Genomic DNA, 26,436 nt, shown 5'->3' on the forward strand with positions numbered 1-26,436 from the left:
GACCACCTTTAAGCCACATTTTACATTTTCCAGTTAGAAACTCAGAAACTCTCTCTCACAGCCTGATGGCTTCCTCAGCCTCCACTTTCTCCAAACTTCTGTGATTCTGGCCAGGAACCACAGGTCCACTCTGGCGGATAGAGACACCAGCACAATATCCTCAATACCTGGGTTCACATGTGTGTGCATAAAAGTAAGCCCATGACAGATCATCAATTTTAAATAGTAATTTTTCTCTTTTAAAAGGGTCACAAATTGTGGCTGTAGACATACCTGCACAAATCATCAGGTACAAATGGATATTTTTAAAATATATAAGCTGATATCTGTGTAAATCATTCAACAGGTCTGATTTTAAATGTATTGTTTGGAAACGTAGTCAGTGCATAGATAGGATGCTATAGACTCCCAAATAATTTGGGGATAAAACTAAGAAATGTCAGCATCTGAAATGGAAGCTAATGAGAATCACTATAAAAATGATTAAGATTAACCAAGTGCAGTGATCTACCTAATAGATGATTTGTTAATGTGTTACTCATTTGCACATCCACTCAATAGGCATTTAGTGGGTGCCTGCTCTGGACCAAGAGATGAGCACTAGCGTGATAGAGTTTTCCAAGCCTCTATTTAGGAAGTCAGGTCAGACCTTCAAGGAAAGCTGACTAGAATGATCACTGGAAGGAAATGTCAACATGAAACTGCGCTCTTGACAAAGACTATCTCCTTGACCAGACTCCTGCCAGGTTCCTCCAAGCCATCTTGTCGACCTTGGCCACAAGGCCAAGATGGGCCTCTGTCTCCCAGCCTCTGTGGGAGGGTAGGAGTCTAACTTCAATGCATACCAGTTAACAAACTCAGATGGATTTCACATGAACCAATGCTGTCTTCTTGCCTTTTGTCATTTTTCAGTTCCCTGACTCTACCAAGTCCCTACTTGCCTCCTTCTCTACCCCTCATTCTCCCTTTAAAATGCCCAGTCACCTCTGTATAAATCAAAGTTGAGTCCAGTTTATCTTGGACTCTTTTCCCTATTGCAATAGCATATTACTGATTAAAATCTGTCCTTACCACTTTAACTAGTATCCAGCTTTGTTTGTTTACCATTTATGCTGTTAAAATAACCAATTTCAGAGCTATCTCGTATGGAAAGAAAATGGTTCTTGGCATATAAATTAACCATAGTCAGGTTGCCTGTGAGCACAACTTTTATTTGACCACAGCGTCCAGAAGAAGAGAAAATGTACAAATTCCAAACCTACAGAGGGAACATTTAAATGTACTGAAGGACCGGGGGCCTGCTAGACTGGGAGCTTCTGATCAAGTACAAGCCTGAACAGCACAGTATGGTGGAAATGGCATGGGCATTATTGAAGACAAGGAGACCTGGCTTTCCCCACTTACAAGCTTTTGTGACCCAGAGCCTTAGTTTCCTCATTTGTCAACTGGAAGTCACAGTGCCTGACTCAAACTGCCTGCCTTCTTCATACCAAGGGCTCCTCCAAAGTCATTTTTTCACAGTTAAATCCAAATCTTTAGCATCCTGCAAAGTAGAATCCATTAAGTACATGCATTTAGGCTCCAGGATAATCTCTTATTAACTAATCAATGTTTCAATGGTCAATTAAGTCACACAGGATACTTTTTTTAAAGACAAGTACAATTTATTTCTATGTTATATTTCATATCACAAGCTGAACCACAGAAGCTGCCTGTCAGTACACTACCTTGGGTCCTTTCTCTCTGACCAGACTGCTAGAACATTCTGTACCATGCTGGCTTAAACTCCCCATTTGTATCCTGTTGTGGGTCATGAAACTCTGTGCGAATCTGATAAAATTATAGGCTCTGTTAAGAAGAATGCACATACACATAATAAGCACACAAATTCAGCACACAATTTTGAGGAGTGCAGAGACTCCCTGAAACACATTCTTGGGTTCTGGCCGAAAACCCTGATCTAAACCATTGCCTGCAGAGGGCAACAGGGCAACTGGAGCCCACACTGAGAACTGCATTCGGGAAAGCTGGGGACGCTGTAAAACTTGATTAGTTTTTTGAAGGCACTTTTCTTTAGCATCATCATTTCTTCTGGAAACCTAGAGAAGATTCTGGCCCTAGAAGAGCCCTTCACAGAGCCATCTGTGGGCAGTGGCTTCTGAGCACTGACAGGCATGCTGTTGCAACTGAAGGAACGCACTGCCCTCTTCTTATTTTGCACGGACAAATAATTGAACAGGAAGGAGGACAGCTTGTGCTTGGTGACATCCGGGGCCTCTTCTGAAAAGCAGTCGTCGTCAAGTGGGTCCAGCGGGGTTTCAAGATGGCAGCTGTCTTCCTTTCTCACAGGACTGGCTTCCACATGCTGAGGCTGCTTGATGATCTTCCTGGCCTGGGCTGGGTCATATCCGGCCCCATTGACAGACTGAAGGGACATCCCATTGGCCAAGGCTCTGGGTCCCATGGTTTGGCAGATGAGGTTCCCAACCTGAGGGCTAGGTTGGGAAGTACAGTGCTGACTCATGATAAGAGTGGCAGCATCTCGAATGAGATTCCAGTCTCTCAGGATGTCATCTCTGGTGGTGAACTGGGATGTCACAGTGAAACGAATAATCAGTTTGTCCTGGATAGTGGCCGGAATGAGGAAGAGACGACCATCTCTAGCTAATTCCTTTAATACACTTTCTGTGAGACAATTAGGACCCTGTTTGAAAAATACAGAGAAGTGAAATCTATATTACATCCCCAATAAGCATCCCCAGAAGCCCAGCATTTATATTTCCAAGAGGCTAACCAGCCAATTAATTAACCAGCTTATTAATCATAAGCCATAGAAGATGGCATTACCTTTAGACGAAAAACCACCAGGCCAAGGTGCCTCTTGGCAGGAATTTCAAAGAAAGGGTCATTTCTGACCAGAGATTCAAAATATTTTGCCATTTCAGTTCCCTAGAAGTATAAGTAGAGAACAGAGTTTAATAATCAGACAAGGGACAGTTCCGCATAAACTTTCACTCTGCTAAATGGGTTTACACCAGTGACACCTTTGAACTGAAGAGTTCTGAAAGTCTTCTGCCTGAGTTTCTTCTCCATTTGATTTTGTTCATAGTCCAAGCTAGAAAACCTCCAATGGCTCCCTATTACTTGTCACATCAGATTCATCTCAAGAAATCACTTCTGAGGGCTCTTTTTCAACTCGCCCCCAGAACAAGAAGGCATCAATGCAATCTGGCCTCATATCTTGGTTTCACAGCTTTTTGACTGGTTGAGGCGGCAAGCGAGGGCAAAAACCCAACCTATTCTCTGCATTCCCAGCCACGTACCTCGTGTACTAGCTGTATCTGCCCAAAGGAAGACATCCTTGTTTTTACGGTATGTAGAGGCACCATGGGGCTGTCAACAGCTGTGCCCTCACCCTAAGCCTACATCTTTCCCTCACCTCTCAAACCTTTTCAAATCTTATACCTCAAATGCTATTTCATTTCCCCCTCTTTTTTTTTTATATTACACAGGGTACATATTTTTACATATCCTCCCCACATACGTCACAGAAAACTGAACCAGTTTATCAAGTATAGAATTTCTATTTGAGATGATGGAAGAAGTTCTAGAAATAGTAATGATGGTTGCACACGTTGTGTGTGTACTTAATGTTACTGAATTGTACACTTAAAAATGGTTAAAGTGAAATTTTTATGTTAGGTATATTTTACCACAATAAAAAAATGGAAAGCTTTGTACCATATTAACCTTTCATTGAAGTTTATGTCATTTTTTTTTAAGTTTCCTTTTTTTTTTAACCTAGGATTATTAACCAAACAAAGGCAGGTCTTAACTTTTCTTTCATTTTAAAAAAATTTCTTCAAGCATCCGGAAGGATCTCAATAAAATATTTGCTAAGTAATTGCTATCACCTGGTTCTCATTGAATCACCTGGTTTTCGGACTTGATACTTGATTTCAAGAGAACTCAAAAAATTCAGCTAAGCACATGTTTGACCATGTTGAAGCAAGTTGCTGCAAACCTCATCCAGACCCCTTTCTTTCTGGGAGAGACCACTGTGTAGTCTATTTAAAATGGTCTCCAATCACTGCCCAAGAACTTTTCATTTTCAAGTCCTAAAGCTCTAAGAGAAGGCACCCTTCTAAATGTTTTCTAACTATTTTATACTTTTGCAATTCATGTTCTAATTTCGCCAGGATTCTCCCATCTCCTTCCCCTCCAGGCCAACTTCCACCCACCTGCCCTACCAATTTTGATCTTTCCAAGTAAATGTTTCTTAACTCTACATGAGTACCATTAAGACATCTCAGGTAACAGACCTAGAGTCAGGCTAGGTAAGGACCATGAAGCTGACACTTTTGAGTAAAGAGACCCAGAAGTCATCTTTGTCCAACCTCTTCATTTTCCTAGGAGGGGCTGAGAGAAAGTGACTTCCCCAAGGTACAAGTGGCAGAATGCAGGTCTCCTGGTCACCAAGCACATGCTCCTCCCACCATGCTCTGCTGCTTCCTACAACATAAGCTGTTTGCAACAAGGTAGAAACAGGGGCCAAGGGAAAAGGGAAACCACACAGCATCCCTGCCACCAGAAACCACCTTTATGGACGAATAAAAAAACTGCTGCTCCCAGTGCCCTGAACCACTCTAGGTCAAGGGTGGGCAAACTATAGTCCCAGGCCAAATACAGCATCCCCCAACCTGTTTTTGTAAATAAAGTTTTGCTGAAACATAGCCATGCCCCTTTGTTTATGTATTGTCTATGGTGGCTTTTGGGCTAAAATGGCAGAGTTGAGTAGTTGCAACAGAAATAGTATGGCCTACAAGGCCAAAAATATTTAGTGTCTGTCTTTTACAGAAAAAGTTTACTAATCCCAATTCTAGGTGACAGTAAATGATTGGTGATGATGATGATGATGATGACAATGATCTGTTGTCATTAGAAGAAGGGGGAAATGGAGGAGGAAGGGAGAGAAGGAAGAGGAAGTGGGAGAAGGAGGAGGAAGGGAAGAAAAAAATATTCATCGACTGTTAGCTGAGCATTAAGCCCTGTACTATAAATAAGGTCTGTATATGTATTATCTCATTTAATCATCACCATAAACCACTGAGAGAGGTATTACCATTTCCCATTTTATAAATTAGAAAGCCAAACACAGAAAGTTTAATTGTCTAAGATCACCAAATAGTAGGTAAAACTAAAACACCAAACCCAGATTCCATTTTCTAAAGCATTACTGTATTACAGAGGGATACACAACTTGGTTTTCTATAACCTTCAAGAGCTCACATAGTAGAAGATAGCCCAAAATTGTGAAGAGAGAAGGCCTTCCACTCTTGAGCAGGGCAGTATGGGGCCAGTCTGGGTGACCACCCCAAGCATTGTTGTAAGAATCTAATAAAACACTATAAGGTATTTTTAAAATTTAAGATGCTATGCAAGTCATAATTGTGAGCACAGTCAAGTTGAAGAAATAAAATTAACTCACATCAAACAACTCTGTTTTAGTTCCACCTCTTACTGTTGTGGGACATTGGTAATCTTTGAGCCCAGTTTTGTAAGTGCGCTTGAATAGGTGATCTTAGGAATGACAAGGAAGCAGTGACTGGGACAGATGGAATAGTCAGGAAAGCTCCTGGGAGAAATGGAACCTAAACCATTAATAACATACGGAGAAGAGAGAGCAATCCAGGAGGGCAAAGTGAAGGTGAAGGTGCAGAGGCAGGCTGAGGATACAGCTGAAATGGGTCATTGAGAAGCCTGAGCTAAAATAAAGGCTGATAACCAGGTCCTTGAAAGCCAGGCCTAGGAGTGTGGGGGAGCTGATGGGAATTCAGAGCTTTGACTTGTAAGAGGAGCAACAGGGGAGTTGACCAGCACCTACACATTGAATACCCAGTCCTAAGAGTTTTCCTGATGCCTTGTAACCTCCACCGTCTTCATTCCTCAGCCACTACCTCCAATCATGGGTCTGAGGATTTAGAGTACAAAGTGCCTAACATCCCTCAATATCCTAGGTGACAGTCACTCATTGATAAATGTCCAGTTGACAAATACCTTGACGTTTATTACAAATGTAAAATTACCAACAGTAAGCCAGTCTTTGTTACTGCTTCAAACATCTTATTTGGTTTTGTGTTTACTTAATGAAGACGGAATTCCTAAAGGAAAGGTAGGTGGACAGAGTAATAAAGGACAATGTCTTTGGATTTATCTAATGCCATGGCTTTTACCAATGGCTTTGTCTTACTCATAGGCACTCAGAGAAATGAGAGAAAAACACTGCTGGCCAAAGTTCTCAGTGAAGTCCCACCCCTTTCATGAAGAATATGACAGAGAGACAATGCCTGTCTCACCTCTGGGTCTTGTTTCTAGCGCAATGATTTTTTTGTTGCTGTTGTCGAATTGAGTCAAAATAAATTGTACCAAATAGACTTTCAGTAAATACCTACTGACACGATGCAGAGATGTTTGTTCCAGACTTGGTAGGTCTACCTCTCACAGCCAGAAGAGTCATGTCTCAGGTGTAACCATAATAGGGACTCAAATTTTCAGACTGCTGTGATAATCGGAAAATTCTTAAAAGGATATACTCCTACCGTAGACACACTAGCTGCCCTGTGATTTATTTTCTCTTTCTCTCTCTGCAAACCAGGCACTGGGAGCATCACTCCCAGGTGCTTGATGATAGCAGAAGGAATAATGAGACACTTATTCAAGGGGACAGACAGCAGATAGCCCTTGGTGTCATGTTTTGCTCAGTGTCCCTCTAACTAACAAAGAAATGGCTACCCTAAATAATCAAGTCCCAGGAGTCCAAGAACAGGCTCAGACACCTGAGCCAACACCACAGGTCCTCTGGGCAGAAACCAGCCTTCCTCCCCATGAGGACACATAGCAAGACTACATACATGTCTGACGTGTGCTTGAAGATTCTTCACCCCAAAGGACCGAATCACGAACCAGAGTTTAATAGAGCGAAACCGCCGGCTCAGGGGGATCTGCCAGTGCTAGAACAAAGGAACACAGTGCTCATGGTTAGAGGCAAGGGCACTGCTCCCTCATGCACTCCTCAGCTTTATCATCCCCTGCCTGCCCAGACCTCCAGGGACAGAAAGTGTCACCATGACTCTCAAAGCTGTTGCTAAGGAGAAGCTAAGGCAAATTATCCCAAGGCTGCCCTGTCATGTGACCAAGTCATGGTGAAGGCGGCCAGTAGTTACCCTTGTCCAAGAGCAGGACAAGTGGAAACCAAGCCCATGGCCCTGAACAAAGGAGAAGGCATTTTGCTTCAAACGCTGCTTTAAACATTTCATCTCAGGCTGAAATTCAAGATAGGGGCAATACATGTTTTCTCTAAAAGAACCTAAGTTTCTTGAAGTGCAGAGAATAAAGTTCTATTTCTATTCTCCCCTGTAAAATGTAAAGTATAGTGGTCAAGAGCTGGGATGCAAGAGCCCCACAGACCTGGGTTTCTCCTCCAGCTCTGCCAGTTACTATCTGTGACCTTGGGCATTGCTGCCTCACTGGCTCCTGGTGAGACAGAGAATGGACAGCACTTCCGAAGGCAGGAAAAGAACCAATGCAAAGAGCCTCGCAGGAAGTTGTCAGCAAGTGTTGGCTTTTTAGATGATAAAAACATGAGCTACAAATCACAGCAGGATTTCTGCCTAGGACCAAGATAATCAGTATTTAACCTCTCTGTCTTGTCCTGACTTCATCCTGTGACACCCCTGTGCCCACAAGAGGCATCACTCCAGCTTTCAGATTTGAAATGAACATCCACATCTCGGCCTCTGTTTAACCAAAATTGACCCTTTGTTCCTGGTGACCAATTCAACAGAGCTCAAAGTTCAAGGTTCGGGGGGCACCATAGATCTAAACATTACCAAACCAATTTCAAACTGATTTCGCAGATCTGAAAACAGACCAATGGGTTTGGAAAACATTGGAAGTTAACCTGATGAGTAAGGTGGTTTCTAATGACCTCTTCCTCCGATGGTCAGAAAGCAAATGTCCGAATACTTCACCATAATTTCTGTTGACTAAAAATAAATATTTGTCCCACTGAGTATTTATCTACTCATCCACAGGATTGCCAAATCCTCAAAACTGTACTCACCTTCACCGTTCACCCTTATTTCCTGACCCGGCACGCTCCCTTTGGGGACATTCCCCCTTTGTTGATGGACAAGGTTCTCCTACATCAAATACTAAGCCTTTTGTTTTTTAAGCAAAACATTCTAGTGGTGAGGACTGGCTTGGGGACTCATTCACCAGAAAAGGGCATCAAAACCTGGACACAGGACAAAATTTCTGTGACAGAGAAAGCAGTCAACTCTACCCCTTGTTAGATGAACACTCTAGGAGAATAATGAATGGATAATAGGAGCCTTCTCTAAAAATATGGTTTCTCAAATTGTTATGGCCAATTGACTGCTTTATCTCACCAGCAAATTAAAATGAGAGGCAGAGGGGCACCTAGATGTCTCCATTGGTTGAGCATCCAACTTCGGCTCAGGTCATGATCTCCCAGTTCTTGGGTTCGAGACCCGCGTCGGGCTCTGTGCTGACAGAGCTTTGGATTCTGTGTGTCTCCCTCTCTACCTCTCCCCCATTCATGTTCTGTCTCTCAAAAATGAATAAATATTAACATAATAATAATAATAATTTTTAATGAGAGGCAGAGATTATTTTTTATTTCTTCATACTCTTTCTTATACCTGGTTTTTCCTCTGGCCATTATTCCAAACCCAATCCATGCTGACCCAGCAGGGTGGTTCTAGCTGATATTTTCTGTTAGAGCAGGAAATTTGGACTTACAAAGAATGACATGGATCTTCTTGAACTCGAGACATCCCCAAGCCTCCTCTGTGTCCTTGCAAGGTTTTGCAGGTCTCCCCTGCCAAAGGAAGATAATGCCCCATCCACTAGTGGGAGCTGGATGTCAGAAAATCTAGCCCTAATTTTAGGTGGTGCCAGGGCCTAAGGATGAAGTCCCTAAGTCTTCTCTCCCAGGAAGGTGCTCTGTTTCTGGCTTATCTCAAACATGGCTGGCCTTCAATTTAAAGCTACAGCAACCTGAGTGAAAAGGAGTTTGGGTCAGAACAGCAGTGAAGACTCCAAGGATCACAACAAACAGAAGCTTCAATTTTCTAGGACTTTCTTTGAGACTTGAAAATTAAATCCATACAGTTAGAGGTGGGGGAAGGAAAAGGATACAGCAGTACCTTCTGGATGTAGAAATATAAATAATAAGGCTAAGAAATATAAATAACCAGTGCTAAGAAAAGTTTAATTCAATATTTTTATAAGTTATCTGGAAGAGAGAGAGCACCATTAAATCTCCAAACTGATGGGAATGAACCACAGGAACATCTTGAGATACTGGTGTGAACAAACAGACAAAACAAAACAAAAAAAGTAACACGAGATCCAAAGTGGGCCGAGGTAAGATAATACTCTACAATTATGATCCAAATTCACTTATAGGAGGATGGGCACCATTTCACACTCAAGAAAGAAACAACTTAGAATTACCCTTAAAGATACCTGCCCCTTAGGATGCTGGGGGAAAAAAAAATTTGTTAATTAAAATTTTCTGAAAACCTACCAGACAGGGCAATGGAGATGAAAGAACCATTATTTGTCTATTTTTATCAACTTCTACAGGGTCTGTAAGCTTACTACCTGCAATGGCAATCAACAGTCTCAAAAATCTAAAGGAAGTGTAAACTGGCCTGAAGGAGAATAACCAATAAAAATCAAGAGATGACAGAGCTATTAATTTAGGACTAAATGGGCAAGACATCTCAGCTGCCCAAGGAGACAAGACAGAACCATCTCTTTACAAACTAAATCTCACAGACATCAGGCATTGCTCTCTCCGCCTCACTGCATTAATTCATTTAATCCTCACAACAAGCCTAAGAAGCCAATATTATCATCATCCTCATTTTACAGATAAGGAAACCCAGAGAGAGAAGTTAAGTCATTTGACTAAGGCCACACAAGTTAACAAATGGAGGAACAAGGAGGAATAAGGAGGAACACAGGCCATCACCCTTTAGCACCTAAATGCTTAACCATTTTGCTATAGCAAATCTCTACAGCTTAAGAGTTTTTAGGAATATTAGCCCTACCGTTTATTGAGCATTTGGCACATTCCCAGTACTGTGTTAAGTGATCTACATGTACATTCCCATTTCAGCCTCATGATACCGTATCAAATCCGTGCCAGTGTGCCCTTTTTACAGATGAGGAAGCCACAGCTCAGAGAGGGCCGTTAAGTTTCTCAAAGGCCCACTGCTGGCATGGCATTTCAAACCAAGCTCATCTCTCTCTGCTCTGCTGCCTCCCGTTGGCCACGGATATATAACTGGTTTACATCTCTGTCTTCCCTACAATTAAAGGAAAGGCTTGTCTTCAAACTGAGGAGTAAATCTGAAAAGATTGTTTCCACAAGAGTCAGTACAGGCTGAAACTGTGGGCAGGTTCAAGAGACCGAGCAAGTTGGGATGGCCAGGACTGCTCAGAGGCGTCCAGAAGCTCAAGAAGTTTGGTCCCTGTGCCCCATCACCTCCCATGGAGCCTCCCACCTTTTCTCTGAGGGGACAAGAGATAAAAACGATTTAAGCAAGGATCCTCTTTCCCTACCCAAGGAAACTCTCCACCCTTCCCCGATGCTGGGCAGAAAAGACTATCCAAGATGGAGACAGAAGGGAACTGATCCACTCATGATAGAAAAGACATTTCTGGGAATTAAGGAATGCCACACATACTCAAGAAATGTGCACACTGCCTCAGAGGTTGGTCTCATTTTCTAGGCTTTTTAACAATTTTCTGGGTTTCATTGCATATACTTAGAAACCAAAGGCATACAGCAGTATATTAGGGGATGGGCTCACAGTGTGCTAATTTCAGATAGGAGCCAACATAAAAAAGACCCTCTGGGGCCAGGTGCAGCCAGTTTCCATCTCAGAGGCCACCATTCCTGGCCACTCACCATGAAGTCAGTGGCCATGCCCGAGTTGGCATGCCTGAGGTAGATGGGGTTCACGCTGAAGGTCTGCTGCAGCTTGTACTTGTCCTTGACCCTGTGGGTTTCCAAATGGGATTAGTGGCTGAGGCCTCTGCAGAGGAAGGAAGGCTTGCCCATGGGCTAGAAGCTTGGCTGTCACACTCACCAGAACCCAGTACAGTCAAAGTGCACCATCATCCACTTGGAAGGATTAAAGGTGAAGGAATCGGCATACTCGATGCCCTTCAGAAACCCCCGGAACTCGGGGCACAGGAAGGCAGTGCCTGCGTAGGCAGCATCGATGTGGAGCCACAGCCCCTCACTGGCACCTGGAGAAGCAAATGTCACCCGGCTGGGAGGCAGGACTGGGGGTGGGAGTAGGGGTTGCCACCAGCCAGCTCAAAGGCATCTCTCTCCCTGTGCAGTGGCTGGTGGGCTTCAAAAGAAGAGAAGAAGGGATGGTTCACTATGGCTGGAGGATGTGGAGATGGGAGCAGGGGGGCACATCAACGGGAGTGGAGCCTCCTAAAGGGAAAGTCCACAGAGCCATACCTGGCCTTTCTTTCTAACTGGCCAGAGGGTTGACATCTTCTTGGCATCAACCTAGAAGTTCCTGGCACAGAAACTAACTTCCCACCAGCCCAAATGTTAACGCATCTAACACCAACTTTAGAGAGGGGACGTCTCTCTTTCCTAGTGGATTTCTTGCTTGGGGACTTTAAACAATCTGCTTTGGGTCTCTTCTCTGCCTTTATCTTCTCCTATGGCTTCCCCTAGCCTACCATTTTCCTTTCCTTAGCCTAGAAGAGAAAATATTTCACTGTGCCTCATTTACCCTGGGTTTTGCATATAGTTTACTTTGAGTAGATTTCAGCATACAACTGAGAGGGCAAGAAAACCTGGAGACCTCCCAGTGTTGTCTCCTGACAGGATGCAGGGCAGGGGCCGAGGGGCGGCTCTCTAACCCCTCGCCCACCACTGGGAAAAGCTGTGACCTGACTGCCTAGGAGAAGGCAGTTGTGAGCTGTGGTGGCTCTTCTTACTCTCTCTGCAATGACCAAGGAGGATCATTCCACAGAGCTAGTTTTGGGTTCTTGCTCTAGGGAACATTCTGAAGTTCATTACTTGTTTTCCTAGCCAGACAGGGCAGACACTTACAGATGGGGCCCAGCTCTGACAGGCAGTCAAATGCACAGACCCCTGTGGTCCCCAGCGTTGCACACACCTGAAGGAAAATAAAGGAAGTTAACGTGGGAGGGTGGGCTTGTGTGACACATTTGGCCTGAAACAAAGATTCTAACCACAGGTATTCTCTACCCCACCCATCCCACCTCAACAGTATGTATTTCACATTACACTTTACCAAGACCCACAGTGAGAAATATATTTTATAAAGCAATCTAGTACATATATATGTGTGTATTTGAAATAAAAGTCTCACCAAACAATACATACTCTGGCTACAGATAGTCTCTATTCTACTTATTTTTTCTTATGCGGGTTATGATCCACAGAATTTATTTCCTAACACACCAACAAACAATAACTCATAATTTGTAAAACATTGTATTTGACAACATCTCTGTTTTTCTTTGCAGCAGGTTACTTGCCTGAATTCTGCCCATACTCCTTCCTCACCTCCAGGTTCTAAAATTCTAAGCTTAGAACACATTCTGACTTACAAAGACAGGCACCAAGCCCCTCTCCTTGTCCTCTTTGATGGCTTTCTGAAGAGCTTCCCCTCGGAGTGAGAAGTTGTCATCCACAGGCAGAAATTTCATCTTCACAAGAGAAATCAAACCAGCTTTTTCTACTGATGAGTGAGCCTAGGACCATGGACACCTGTTAGCAGTGTCATCCTGGGATGAGCAGCCCCCTGTCCCCCCGCCAAAAAACATACTGCTGAAGCCAGACTAAAGAAATCAAAACTAACATTTGTGTGTCTTCCCCTTCGGTTCCTGGAGATTACCTCCAAGGCCTTCACTGCCCTGAGCTCCAGCATACTCATGTCTAGAAAAAAATTACTCAAGAGCTAAGACTCCAGAAGCCAAGCCCTAACCCCAAGGTTTGGCCTGTATTGGGCAACTCACCTGGTCAGAGGCATAGGCAATGAGCCGGGCGTTCAGGGAGGACTCGTCTGCCCCAGGTTCAGAAGCTTTCATTTCTAGGATTTTGTTCTTCCTTGCTGCCAGCAAGGCAATCAAGGTGGACTCACTGACTGTGCTCTGTAGTGGAAAAAGGATTACCAGTGTCAGCCTCTCCTTGAGTTCTCTAGGCATATTCCCCAGGCTTCTAGGTGTGGTGTGGTGGTGGTGGTGGGGTGTGTGTGTGTGTGTGTGTGTGTGTGTGTGTATGTGTGTGTGTGTGATAGCCATTCCTAAGAAGGGGCTCCTGCCAAAGGGGCTGTCCTTCCTCCTGACTCTCAGGCCTATTCCACATTCTCCCTTCACAACACCTTGTGCACTCCTGGGACACCTCCCTCTCCTCTCATTTTCTAGGGAGGTAATGAAAGCACATTTTCACCTAATACCAACCTCTTTATTCAGAGGCCACAGAGACCAACAGGAGAATGTTCGGCCTCAGCTAGGTACAAATTTGCTTACAGATATGTTTGCTCCCCACTTAAAACTTGCTGAACATAAAGAACTTTCAGTTTCTTAGGAATGGCAACAGTTTGTTTCTAAAGGCATAATCCAGAGAGAGAGGTCCTGGCCTATGTGAGAGGCTAGTCACTTCAGCCTTGATTCTGTTGCCAATGGCTCTCGTGACCTTGGGTTAACATTGCCTCTCTGGAAGATTCTTTTCCATTTATAAAATGGAAAGCATCCCTCTGGCTGCCTCCCAGAGTGGGAGGATTGATCATCCAAATGAGGGTTGAATAGGATTTCATTCTGGCCACACAATTATGGGAATCCTGTGGGCCCCCTCAGCAACCTTACAGAAATCTTGGTTTCTCATCATTCATTCACTCAGTCTTTGGTGCCTTTGCTTCTTGAAATCTTGAGGTGACCGACATCTGATAGCTCCTTGTTAAAAAGCCTGGCAGACAGTGTCATGGGGAGTGGTAGAGATCAGATCCCATTAGATATTCAGTAACTGGAAATTACTCTGCAACAAGGAAGTCAGCAGAATAGTAATACTAATAATAATGCCACCTTCCGTCTACATTGCTATTCGTAGTTTACAAAACTTTCTGTGGTCCCTTCGGCTCCTCATAAAACCTCTCTGAGGTTATTGTGACTCCTGTCTACAGATGAGGATAGCAATGCTCAGAGATGTTACAGGACGGAATCAAGTTCACACGGCTGATGAATACAGGAGAAAGCAGAGTTTGTATTTAGACAGGCGGGGGGTCAAATCCTCACTCTTCTACTTATCAGCTGAGCAAGTGGGACAAGTTTTTAATCTCTCTGAGTTTCAGGGCTCTTATCTCAAAAATTAGCGATGATAGTATTTACCTATGGAGTTCTTGAGATAATTAAATGAAAAGCAAGATCGTGTACAGCAGACATTTAGCATGTCTCCCAGATAGAATACCTGAAGCTGTAACTATTTTTGCAAACAATACAGAAGGTCCACAACATGCAGTAATTTGTCTTCCTTGTGAGGATTTTAATCTTGCTGCAAGACTGGAGAGAGAGAGGGAGTCACTTAGCTAGCAAATGAGCCCAGCAACCTTTCTGGTTCTCAGCTCAGGGCACCATGGCTGGTTTTATTTTAAAGAAGAGCTCATTGAATGTCCATATCCACTCTGTGAGGAAAACATTATTGTTATTATTATTAATTATTATCATCTCTATCTTATAGAATATAAAAGCAGGAAAATTACATACTACAGTGGAATTTAAGAATATGAGAATTCTCGGGGCATCTGGGTGGCTCAGTCGTTTCAGTGTCTGACTCTTGATTTTAGCTCAGGTCATGACCTCATGGTTCGTGAGTTCAAGCCCTGCATCGGGCTCTGCATTGATATTGTGGTACCTGCCTGGGATTCTCTCTCTCCCTCTCCCTCTGACCCTCCCCTGCTCATGTTCTCTGTCAGTCAATCTCTCTCTCTCTCTCTCTCAAAATAAATAAACATTAAAAAATAGCTTTAAAGAAAAAAGAATCTGAGGGTTCTTAAAGGTCTCAGAACCAAGCCCTCCTGAATATCCAAGGTTTATAGATGCAAAAGAACCTAGCAATGTGCACAGTCTGTGGGAGGCACTCAGCAAGCTCCATTATGCTGATTGCTCTTGACAAAAAAAGAAATATTTGAGGAACTATCATCGACAGATATCCAAATGATAGGGTTATATGATAAGATAAATCGATTTATGTCATTAATTTTTCTTACTACCAAGGGTCTCCTGAACCCAGGAGGGAGGGAAAGAAGTTTCTACTTGCCTTTTTTTTTTTTTTTTTTTTTTGTCCATTGGCCATAAGATGTTAAATAAGACAAGGAAGGGGAGTTGTCAGTTCATAAACTAGGAAACCTGAATCAAGCAATACTGGAAATGTGGTAATGTGTTGATTTCTCAATCTTTTTCAAAGGAAAATGAAAGGAAGTGTGGAGGCGGCAGCAGTGTTAGTGGCGGAGGTGGCAGCCATGACAGTGGTGGCATCAGTGATACTGGCGGCAATCAGGACAGTGATGATGGTAAAGGCAAGAGCGGTGGCAGCGATAGTAGGGCAGTAGATGACATAGGGGAACCTCCATGGAGAACAGGAGAATTGCCTGGGCAAGGGTTCAGCTGATCTTTCACTACTCAGCCCTCAAGCTGGGAGGAGCTTTGCCAATGGAGGCACCTGCAAGACGCCGCCTCCCTGACTGCCAGGTTGGTGATGCAGGAAGTGCTCTGGGAGTCCCAGCATTTTTGCCAGCCAGTCCATGACGTTCATCTCCAGCTCCGTGCATGCAGGGCTGGAAGCCTGAAAGAGGGAAAGCGACTTCATCCAGACAGCTCCAGGACACCAAATGCAACTCCACACCGGCCCCAGAAACACATCTGTCTCTGCCCTGGCCCTCCCCGGGTCCCTGCACTACCAGTGAGAACCTGACCTATCTTCCCCCTGGAGAAGGGGTCAATGTCAGTCCCTGGGCCCCATTCCCACCTCATCCTTTACCAAACCAAAAAGGGAAGAGAATGTAGGGCTTTGGATTGATGCCACCCTCAGTGAAGTGGAGTCTTTCCTAACTCCAAAGCTCTATGGAGAAACAGCCCTAAAAATGATTGCTTCCATTTGGCCTCCCTAGTCTCCCAAATATCCAGCCAAGCGGCTTTCTGAAGGCCAGGGACAAGTTTTAGGACTAAGAAAGAAAGCACTCCTTCCTGGAAAAGACATCAACACTCCCCCCTCACTCCTCTCAGCCTTCCCTCCCCACAACACACCCTTCAGGCTTAAAATATAAAGCTGTGGGGCGCCTGGGTGGCGCAGTCGGTTAAGCGTCCGACTTCAGCCAGGTCACGATCTCGCGGTCCGTGAGTTCGAGCCCCGCATCAGGCTCTGGGCTGATGGCTCAGAGCCTGGAGCCTGTTTCCGATTCTGTGTCTCCCTCTCTCTCTGACCCTCCCCTGTTCATGCTCTGTCTCTCTCTGTCCCAAAAATAAAATAAAAAAATAAAAAAAAATAAAAAATAAAAAAAAAATAAAAAAATAAAAAATATAAAACTGTTCTAGGAGGCTTCTGGCACAGTTTAAAGCTGTTTGGTGCTTAGGGGGTTATTAAGGGAAGTCTGAGGCTATATCCCTCACCCCTCAAAGACAAGAACACAGGGAAAGTTGTACCCACAGGCACCAAAGTGCTTAGTTAGGATCACAAACCGTGGGAATAACCGGATCTCGGTCCAAATCTCATCTCTGCCTCTATGAGCTGTGTGAGCTTGGGGAGATAAGTTACTTAAGCCTCAATTTCTTCATCTACAAAATGGGTCACTATTCATGATTCCACAGGGTTAAAGGATAAGATGAGGTAATTTATATAGAGCTTAAGACCAAAGAATGTAGCCATTGTTAACATTTAACTCGGAACCCACTTCAGAGATCAGGACAAAACATGTCTGCCTCAGGATGTCACTTTCTGCCAGTTGCCACTGGTTAGAGCTACTGCCATCGTTACTCACCCAGGTGAATCCCAAGCAGTTGATGGCATCGGCCAGCATGTCTCCCAGCAGTGATGGCCACGAGGTAAGAGCCGGGTAGTAGGCGTGCATGTGGGGGCTCTGCCAGTGTACCACCTGGAGGCAGAGCACATACATGTGTGGCACCAGGAGGCTCATCTGGGAGGCTTTCCTCTACCAGACATCCTCTCTGGAAAGGGGAAGCACCCACTCTAGAGATGGGCTGACACTTTTAAGACAGTCCAGTAAATGACACAACTCCGTAAAAATAAAACAGACTCATGGTGTTCTTGCCACCCATATTCCTCATAGTCTAAGCTGCTTCCTCAGTGGAGCATTTGTGCAAAGACCAGAAGGGAATATGCAAAATGAAAACAGGTATAGTAATTAGGGTTGTGGATTCTGGATAGTGTGCACATTAGTCTCCAGTGCTTGTCCCCCATGCCACCCTGCCCGGTAATAAAGAGGAAGAGGAGACTATGAGCTCCAGAAGAATAGGCTACCTGCCTCATCCAGTTTCTTGTGAAAAAAAAAAACAAAAAAACAAACAAAAAAAAACACCCTTTGTTCTATGGACGCTGAGCTCCCTGGGCACACAGCTCCTGCAGAGGATCAGGATGCAGAGATTCAAAGCTGTCCTTAGCTTCCCAGTGGGGATGGTGAAAGGAGACAAAAGGGCAGGGGAAGTGCCAGCCCAAGGGCATGGGACCCCCACCTCCAAGTTAACCCCTGAGCCCACAATCAGGTCGAAGAACCAGATGGAAGCAGGAGCCAGGTGGAAAGACAGGGCCCCACATTAGACTCATTGATTATCTAATCTGACTTCATCTCCCTGTTTTATGAACATGCCCTTTTCATTTCATGTTTTTGAGCAATACTGTGTCCCCTGACAGGAAGACACTTCCCCTACTGACAGAACCTTCCAAAACCTATTAATTCTTCGAAAGGTACTGAATACCCATTTCCTCCACAAACCCTTCCCCAGTTTCCCAGCCCCCTTTGATCCTTTCCCTGAACCCATGGAACATTCTCATTCTAGATAGATGTTCCACCCTACTGAGAACTCATTAGTCAACATCTTAGTGTATCATCGAGCTATTTGGTATGCACAAATTCTTTTTATCCCTCACTAGCAAGGGTAGTGTCCTAGACAGTGCAGGTGGTAGGAGAAGCATACGATTAAAGTCCAAGGACACAGGTTTCAGTCTTTCCGTAGTCCCTAACCAGCTGTGTGAGTTTGTAGGTTTATTGTGAAGCTAAGGAGCTTAAGCTCCATGGCCCCATGTTTGCATGGGTCTTTTCCAAGAACCACACTTAATTTTATTTTCTTACAGGGGATCTCAAAATTTATATGTGATTCAGACCCCATAAAAACAAGATAGTCCTCTACACCTTTCTTGACCTCAGTTTCTCATCATAAAATAAATCTTGTTTCCTGGGGCTATCATGTGGATTGGTCTAGGAAGGAATTTGCCAAATGAAAAGCACTAATGTTCATGGTAAGTCAGTCATACGGTAATAGACACATCATTTATCCTGACTTGACTCAGATAATCAGACCTCTTCCTCCGATTTTTGCCAGACAAAATGTGTTCTACCTAACAATATCTCCCCCTTTCCATGCTTTATCTTGTTTAATCCTCACAAAACCCCTATGAGGTAAATTCTACCATTACCCCTGTTTTACAGATGAGAATGAGGGCTGGCTAGTGCGAAGCAGCATCCACATGATCACACCCACCTCACAGACACAGATAACTGTGCCAAGACAGAAATCCAAGGCTGTCTAACCCCACAGCCCAAGCTCCTAAGCAGGATGGTGTCCTGCCTTCTCCCACTGTGCTGCTTTCTCTCCCATATGAAGAGAAGAGGTTTTCCTTTCTTTTCTTTTTTTTTTTTAATGTTTATTTACTTATTTTGAGAGAGAGCACACAAGCATGCGCTCAAGCTGTGAAGGAGCAGAGAGAGAGGGAGAGACAGAGAGAATCCCTAGCAGGCTCCATGCTGTTGACACAGAGCCCAACACAGGGCTCAAACCCACAAACCGTGAGATCCTGACCTGAGCGAAAATCAGGAGTTGGACGCTTAACCAACCGAGCCACCCAGGCGCCCCTAGTAGAGGAAGTTTTTCTAAAGCAGAAGGACAGTTATTGTTTGTGTCGTGGCATGGAGAGAAAAATCAATCCAGTCTTCAACGAGGGGCTGGTCAGAATGAGAAAGCAAAGGGCCAACTGCTTTCACGCCATCTCTCAGAGGCTGGTACGGCCTGTGAGATTAGATGGAAGACGGGGCCCTCATTATCAGTGTCCTTAGTGACGGTATTTTGGAAACCCCAGAGAAGGGCTTCCATCCCCTCGTCCTATCAAGAGCCAATTATCTGTCCTTGCAAGATAAATATGATAAGATAGGCTAGAGGAACACTTATCAAAAACAGGCAGACCTCTGGGTCCAGAAGTGAGTCTCTTTGACCACACACCCCCAGCAACTGCTGGAATTGCAATCAAACAAATCAGCTCACTTCCGCCTCTTCTGACAGTTGCTCTCAGTCTCACTACGAAACTACAGTTGGCCCCTCAGGAGATTACACTTTACAGAATGAAATCCATGAGATAATCTTATCGGGGAGCTAGCTTCCTTGGTAAAGCTTTACGATAGGGAAATTTTCAAAAGATGCTTATGAAATAGGCTGAGTGGTCAGACAGAGCTGTGTATTTGGCTTTGTACAAACTTGCCAACCAATACGTTTGTAGACACTTATTCTGAGTTTAAATAATTTAGCATCCCTGCCTCCAGGCACATTTCTGTCACATCTAAATCTCTTAGAGGATGATGGTTGTAAATCTCAAGTCAGCCTCAGAAAGTCTCTAGACACATGTGGTTCAGGGGCCCCTGGGTGGGTCAGTCTGTTAAACGTACAACTTCGGGTCAGGTCATGATCTCATGGTTCGTTGAGTTTGAGCCCCACACCAGGTTCTATGCTGACAGTCCAGAGCCAGCCCACTTCAGATCCTCTGTCTCCCAATCTCTTTGCCCCTCCTCCTGCACTCTCTCTTTCTCACTCTCAAAAATAAACAAACATGAAAGGAAGGAAGGAAGGAAGGAAGGAAGGAAGGAAGGAAGGAAGGAAGGGACTAGACACGTGTGGTTCAGGACATCAGTGTCCCCAGCAGGCAGAGTGAGGACAGCCGCTTGTTGGGGTGCTGCTGAAAGGCAGTGCCTGGGTGCGCAGGCTCAGGCTGGAGCACTCTGTCACACACTAGTAGGGATACTAGTACAGGAGAAAGAGCAGAGCTTTTGGACTACGACTGCCCTCGGCTAAAATCTTGGATCTGCCAGCCACGAATTCTGTAACTTTGAGAAAACAATGAATATCCCTGAGCCTCAGTTTCCTCATTTCTAAAACAGGGATTGTAGGATCACTGTGGGATAAAACAGGCTAGCCTGTAATGGGGCTCATCCAGTGTCTGGCATGTGGCACGGAGCTCAGTATAGGCAGCCCTTCTGTGGGAGGGGGACTGGTACACCTTAACACAAGCACCTTGGCACAGCTCCTCGCCCCTGGTGGCCAGGGATGGCTCACAACCCACAGAGGCGGGCTCCAGCTCAAGCACCAGCCAGCCTCTGTCTGTTTCCTGGCCCTGCCAGTGCTGTCACCAGCCTGTGCTCTTTGTCACTGGAAAGCTCCTTCCTACTCTTGAAAAGCACCTCAATCACGAGATCTCCCTTGGTAGGGAACGACACGGTTCCAGCCTCACTCAGCATCCTGGGCCTCCTCCCTGACAGGGTGCCCTCTGAAGGTGTATTCTGGGCCTCCTTCCCTTCAGTGAGTCACAGCATTCTGTAGGAGAGTCCCTGGCTCTCCCAGCTGGGGCTTCAGGGACTGTCTCCAGCCTCCTCTCTCTGTCATGCTATCCACATCGGCCTTTCCCCTCAGACCCAATTTTCATTCTCATCTCATCCGATTAGATTTCCACACATCTGTCAGGCCAGGCCCTGGGGTGTCAGCCTCCTACCCAGCATACAGGTCAGCCCTCGCATCAGAAACCTAATTTCGGTCACAGTCCTGGCCCTCTACAGCCCACAGGTCAGGCTTGTGTGTTGGTGTACAAGGGGCAGGCATCCCAGGCTTATCCAAGGCAGGCCTCTCTTCAGGCCTACTCCCCCCCCCCCCCGCCACCTCCTCTGCTCTAAAACCCAGAATCATCTTTGTGGCGACTATATCTCACCCCAGGCATGATGATTCGCTCAATATCCCCAAAGATGCTGTCCCAGCTGTCAGGTTCCTCGGGAGCACTGTCAGGCAGCTGGGCTCGCAAGTAACCAGGACGCACGTCTGGAGTCACCCGCCGCTCCCGCACGGTGCTCAGGTACTGGCAGATGTAATCCACCATCTCTTTTCCTACAAGGGGGGAGTAGAAACCAGCCTCATGTCCCCCGACTGGGCCCGGCCAATTCATGCCTGACCCCCTTGGCTCACAGCCAACAGACTTGGTGAAGACGGAGATGGGTTCATGGGCTGATGGGGAGAGGGTCTGATCCCCAGCATCAGCCTTGTCTTCAGAATTTAAGAAAATAAGTGAGGGTGGGGCGCCTGGCTGGCTCAGTCAGCACAGTGTGTGACTTCTGATCTTGGGGTCGTGGGTTCAAGCCCCACATCAGGTGTGGAGATTACTTAAAATAATAATTTTTAAAAAGAGTGAAAAAATAAGTAAGGGGATGAATGAATGGTGGGGGGAGTGTATGAGTGAACAAATGAAGAAGACGGAAAATCTTGAAGTGTAAAACTCTAGCACTGAAGTAAAATATTTCTTTTTCCTCCCTCTTCCATTATCTATACCAATCTTGATTGTCTCTCCTACCTTTCTTTTCTTCTCAAAAACAGAACATCTAATTAATTCACTACCTTGCAGGTTTAGTAGAAACTCTGTGGCTCTTTCTATCCAAAAATTGTTACACACACACACACACACACACACACACCCTAAATTCCTATGCCATGTTCTGATCCAAGCTGAAAAATCTGCTTGCTCACTATTCCCATTGGACCAGTAATTCCTCACTTTTGGACTCATGGGCTTCTTTGAGAATCTGATGAAAACGGTGAGCTTGCACACACAAAAAATATGGTATATAATTTCTGTGGTTCAGGGAATCCTGAAAGCACAACCACACCCAGACTGAGAATGGGGCACTAGCCTGAAGTCTTGGGGAAATGCAAAACCATGTCTTAATCACTCAACTTCTCTCCCTCTGTTTGCACCAATACCTCAATGCCTGGGGCATTTCTTAGATACTCAAAAAAAAAAAATTGTCAAACATATGAACAAATAAATAAGGAAGAAAAAGAGTCAACTCAAATACTCTGGAGCCACTGTAAATTATTTCCTTTTTCTCCCAGACAGTGCCTCTGTCTTGTGCTCTAAGTCTCTCTCTCTGCTTCTCTCCCTTTCTGTGTCTGTCTCCCTCCCTCTGTCTCTCTCAATATCTAAAATTCCTCCTTAGTACTCCTTAAGCTTTTCTCTCCCTGAAAAAAATAAAACAGAGAAAAGGAGAGGGACCCCTATTTCTTGTCTCTGCACCAGCTCTGCAAAAATTCTCATGTGCAGGACCAGCTCCAGAAAAAACTGTGGAGACAAAGTGGGATTTCGACACCCTCCTCTCTTCCCTTTGTGCTCTCCTCCAAACCTCCCACAGCTGATGCCTCTTGTGACTGTAGTGGCACCCCAGCAGAGCTCTGAGAGCACTAGACCTTGCCCGCCACTTGTCCAGGGGCGGGCGGAGATGTATTTGTGTTCTCTGCACAGGATACATGTCTACGGGAACCTGCTGACGACTTTTGGGAAGCGATGGAGTAAGCCAGCGCGGGCAGACAGGTAGAGGCTGAGGTGAGTTACGTCTGGGTGGAGGAGAGAGAGGAAAAGTTGCATTTCACATGGGACAACAGCTTACAGCAAACACATTTTAGACGATATAACCTACCAGCAGGGATGAGGACAGAAAAAGCTACGGAGAGAAAAATGGTTAGCAGCTGTCCACTGCTCCCCTTAGCCAGCCACGCCTGAAAACGGGTTAACCATGGCTTCGTTCTCACCACACAAGGACTCCAGACAGAGTAGCTGCTCACTAAACATTTAGGAAATGAGGGACTACATGAAAGAACAGTGCTGACACATCCACGCAGAGAGAAACGAATATAAAGAAAGGCTTTTGCAGCGACGACAGAATATTGGGGGAAATTTTTGTTGCCACTGCAGAATATGAATTCTTTTCCCCTTTTGCGGATCAGGAATCCGAACCCTGTGTCTGTGGGACCCTGGACCAGAAAAGCGCGACACACGGGAGAGTGGACGGAGAGGAGACCAGGCGTGTGAGGGGCAGGGGGAAAGCCAGGTTGAGAAAAGTTTTAATTTCCCATCCTGCATTCTTTCCTCAGGAAAAAGCTGCGCGGAAGCCAGCTCGCAGAGGGCAAGTCTGATGCTCCAGTCAAATGACACCCCCAAAACCTAAGGGCGGACCACCAGCACCAGCTGCTGCACGGCATCAGGGTGCCCGTCGCTCACCTCTCTGCCTGTACTCCTCGGGCTCCATCGTGTCCCTCGGGCTGCGGGCCGGCCGCGACTCCTTCTCACAGACAGACACGGAGGAGGTGGAGGATGGGCTCCTGGGCAGCCAGTGTGGGCCCTTTATTTAAAGTGTTCTTTCTTCCACCTTGGCTCCACCCTTCAGAGGCCCTTCCTCTAGGCCTGATTAACTCCACCCCTCCTCCCCCCAGGGCTGGTCAAGAGATCCAGGATAAAAGGCGCTTCTAGATTAAACAGGCCACTTAGCAACCCAGGCCCTCGCGTCAGTCCCCGTCAGTTCTTTCCGCCCCTCCATTCCGACCACAGAGCCCCCGCCTGGGACACAGCACAGCAACAAAGCCGAGGGGAGGCAGAATAAGCCGCACAAGTTATCCGTTATTCCTCCTGCTACTGCTTCTCTGTCAGCAGCGGGCAGGGAGGAACGGGCACCCCTCAGAAAGGCCGGCCGGCCGGCCGCAGGGCGCTTGGGGACACGCAGATATATATTATCATCTCACGCGATGGGCTCTTAAAATTGCCACATAACACACTTACCGTTGCAGATGAGAAAACACAGAGAGGCAAAAAGAAAAGAAATGGAAGCCTCACCCAGACTTCATAGCTTTTAGCACTTGACAGGGTGCGTGCGTCTGCACGTGTGTGTGTGAAAGGGCAGGCCGCCTCTGCCGCGAGGAGAACAGCGCCTCTCTCCGAGCTTACTTCTGAGGGAAAAGTGATCAGATGCACGCTCTGGTTTCTCTTCAGATAGCATAAATCTTTTGCCATTTCCTAAAGATTTCTGTGGAGAGGTAAAGATTGAAAGGTGATCAAATGCTGCGAAATTGCCACACAGGGGCGCCTGTCAGTTAAGCGTCGGACCTCGGCTGGGGTCATGATCTCACGGTTCTGTGAGTTGGTGAGTTCCAGTCCGGCGTTGGGCTCTGTGCCGACAGCTCAGTCTGGAGCCTGCCTGCTTCGGATTCTGTGTCTCCCTCTGTCTCTGCCCCTCCCCCGCTCATGTTTCTCTCTCTCTCTCTCTCCCTCTCTCTCTCAAAAAATGAATAAACATTAAAAAAAAATTGCCAAATAGAATAGACTTGTTTTGTTTTGTTTCCTGTCTTCATCTTTCTTGTCCTCTCGATGGTATTAGACAGATACTACTTCCTTGTCCTTGAGGCGCACAGTCTCTCTGGGCTTCCAGGAAATGGCTTGTCCCGCTCTCCCATCTACCTCTGTGCTGTCTGTCCCCTCCAATCAGGCTGTGGACGTTGGCACGCATACAGGTTTAAAGCTCGCATCAAATTTATACCATGAGGCCCTCCCAGTTTCTGAGCTCCAAAATCTTTTATCCAACTGCCTCCTTGACAAATCCCTTTGCATGGTGTCAGCCGACTCTGTGTCTGATGAGAACCCTCTCCCTGGTTTGCAGATGGCTGCACTCTTGCTGTATCTTCACATGATAGAGAAAGAGAGCACTAGTATCTTCCTCTTCTTATAAGACGCTAATCCCATTAGGAAGGCTCCACCTTCAGAAAGTTACCTAAACCTAATTTTCTCCTAATACTATCACTTTGGGTGTTGGACTTCAACATGATGAATTTGGCTGGGGGACAGAAACATGCAGTTCATAACAGAGTGCATCTTAAATCTGGTGAAATCTGAATCAGACCTAATTAATAGTATTGTACTGATGTCAATTCCCTAGTTTTCACGTTTTACTAAAGTTTTGTAAGATGTTTTCCATTGGGAGAAACTGGTAACAGAATGATTCATGGACTCTGTACTATTTGTGCAACTTCTTCTGAATTTATAATTATTTTGAAATAATAAGGGGTTTTTTTTGTTAATTGCTACTGAAAAATTTACACCTACTAAGATGGCTATAATCAAAAAGACCGATGGGACTCCTGGCTTGCTCAGTCAGTAGAGCATGTGACTCTTGATCTCAGGGTGGTGAGTTCAAGCCCCATTTTGGATGTAGAGGGTACTTGAAAAAGAAGGAAAAAAGACAGATAATAACAGATGTTGGTGAGGGTGTGGAGCAATTGGAGCCCTCATATATTGCTGGTGGGAATGTAAAAATAATGTAGCCATTTTGGAAAACAGGTGGTTCTTCAAAAACCTACACATAAAATTCCTTTATGAATCACCAATTCCACTAGGGGGTATACAGTTAAGAAAAATGAAAATTTATGTCCACACAAAAATTTATACATGAATGTTCATAGCAGCATTATTCATAATTGCCAAAAAATGGAAACAACCCAAATGTCCATCAACAGATGAATAGATAAATAAAACGTGGTATGTCCATACAAGTATTATTTCACAATAAAAAGGAATGAAGTACTGATACATGCTACAACATGGATGAGCCTTGAAAACATGCTAAGTGAAAGAAGCCAGTCACAAAGGACCATATATTGTATTTATATGAAATGTCCAGAAGAGTCAGATCTATAGAGACAGAAAGTAGCTTACTGGTTACCAGGGGCTGGGGCAGGGGAGAAGGAGTTCGAAGTTGACAGCTACGGGGGATAGGGTTTTTTAGGGGGAAGGGGTGATAAAAATGTTGTAAAATTGATTATTTTGATGGTTGCACAACTCTGCAAATATGCTAAAAACATTGAATTATTCATTTTAAATGGGGAATTTTATAGTATGGGAACAGCTCAAAAAAGCTGTTGATTAAAAATTTAAAAAAACAGATGAGGAGAATAAGTATGCCTGAGGAGCATAAGGTCTTTGAGGAAAAA

At 45.1% G+C, this 26,436-nt stretch overlaps 2 protein-coding genes and 1 non-coding gene across 3 annotated transcripts in view; 2 read left to right on the plus strand and 1 right to left on the minus strand.

The window, feature by feature from the left end:
* SLC27A2 (solute carrier family 27 member 2) overlaps window positions 1–6,434 on the plus strand; it is a 52,167-nt gene extending 45,733 nt beyond the window's left edge. The window contains exon 10 of the mRNA XM_049611677.1: window positions 6,257–6,434. Coding sequence (XP_049467634.1) covers window positions 6,257–6,409 — 153 coding nt within the window. The 3' untranslated portion in view covers window positions 6,410–6,434. The remainder of the gene's footprint in view (window positions 1–6,256) is intronic.
* Window positions 1,166–24,698, minus strand: HDC (histidine decarboxylase). Its single transcript, XM_049611675.1, has 12 exons — window positions 23,681–24,698; window positions 21,347–21,519; window positions 17,124–17,237; window positions 15,809–15,931; window positions 13,111–13,245; window positions 12,703–12,846; window positions 12,179–12,245; window positions 11,187–11,349; window positions 11,006–11,096; window positions 6,912–7,010; window positions 2,848–2,949; window positions 1,166–2,704 (listed from the first exon to the last, which is right to left on the minus strand). Exons 1-12 carry the CDS (start codon window positions 23,706–23,708, stop codon window positions 1,961–1,963), a joined length of 1,983 nt encoding a protein of 660 aa, XP_049467632.1. The 5' UTR covers window positions 23,709–24,698; the 3' UTR covers window positions 1,166–1,960.
* Window positions 24,427–24,541, plus strand: LOC125910433 (U5 spliceosomal RNA). The gene has a single exon (XR_007453944.1). It is a non-coding gene; the product is annotated as a U5 spliceosomal RNA (small nuclear RNA).
* Window positions 24,699–26,436: the final 1,738 nt, after the last annotated feature.

This window comes from Panthera uncia, assembly GCF_023721935.1.
Source record: "Panthera uncia isolate 11264 chromosome B3 unlocalized genomic scaffold, Puncia_PCG_1.0 HiC_scaffold_1, whole genome shotgun sequence".
NCBI classification, from domain to species: Eukaryota; Metazoa; Chordata; class Mammalia; order Carnivora; family Felidae; genus Panthera; species Panthera uncia.

What these genes read in the sequence shown, in the direction of transcription:
- HDC (XM_049611675.1), bottom strand. Translation starts at nt 23,708, where the DNA reads ATGGAGCCCGAGGAGTACAGGCAGAGAG. An exon ending in AGGGAGGCGGCGTCTTGCAG is followed by an intron (nt 13,246 to 15,808) that starts GTGCCTCCATTG and finishes TTTCCACTACAG; the next exon opens with AGCACAGTCAGTGAGTCCAC. An exon ending in GTCAGAGCTGGGCCCCATCT is followed by an intron (nt 11,350 to 12,178) that starts GTAAGTGTCTGC and finishes TTGCTTCTCCAG; the next exon opens with GTGCCAGTGAGGGGCTGTGG.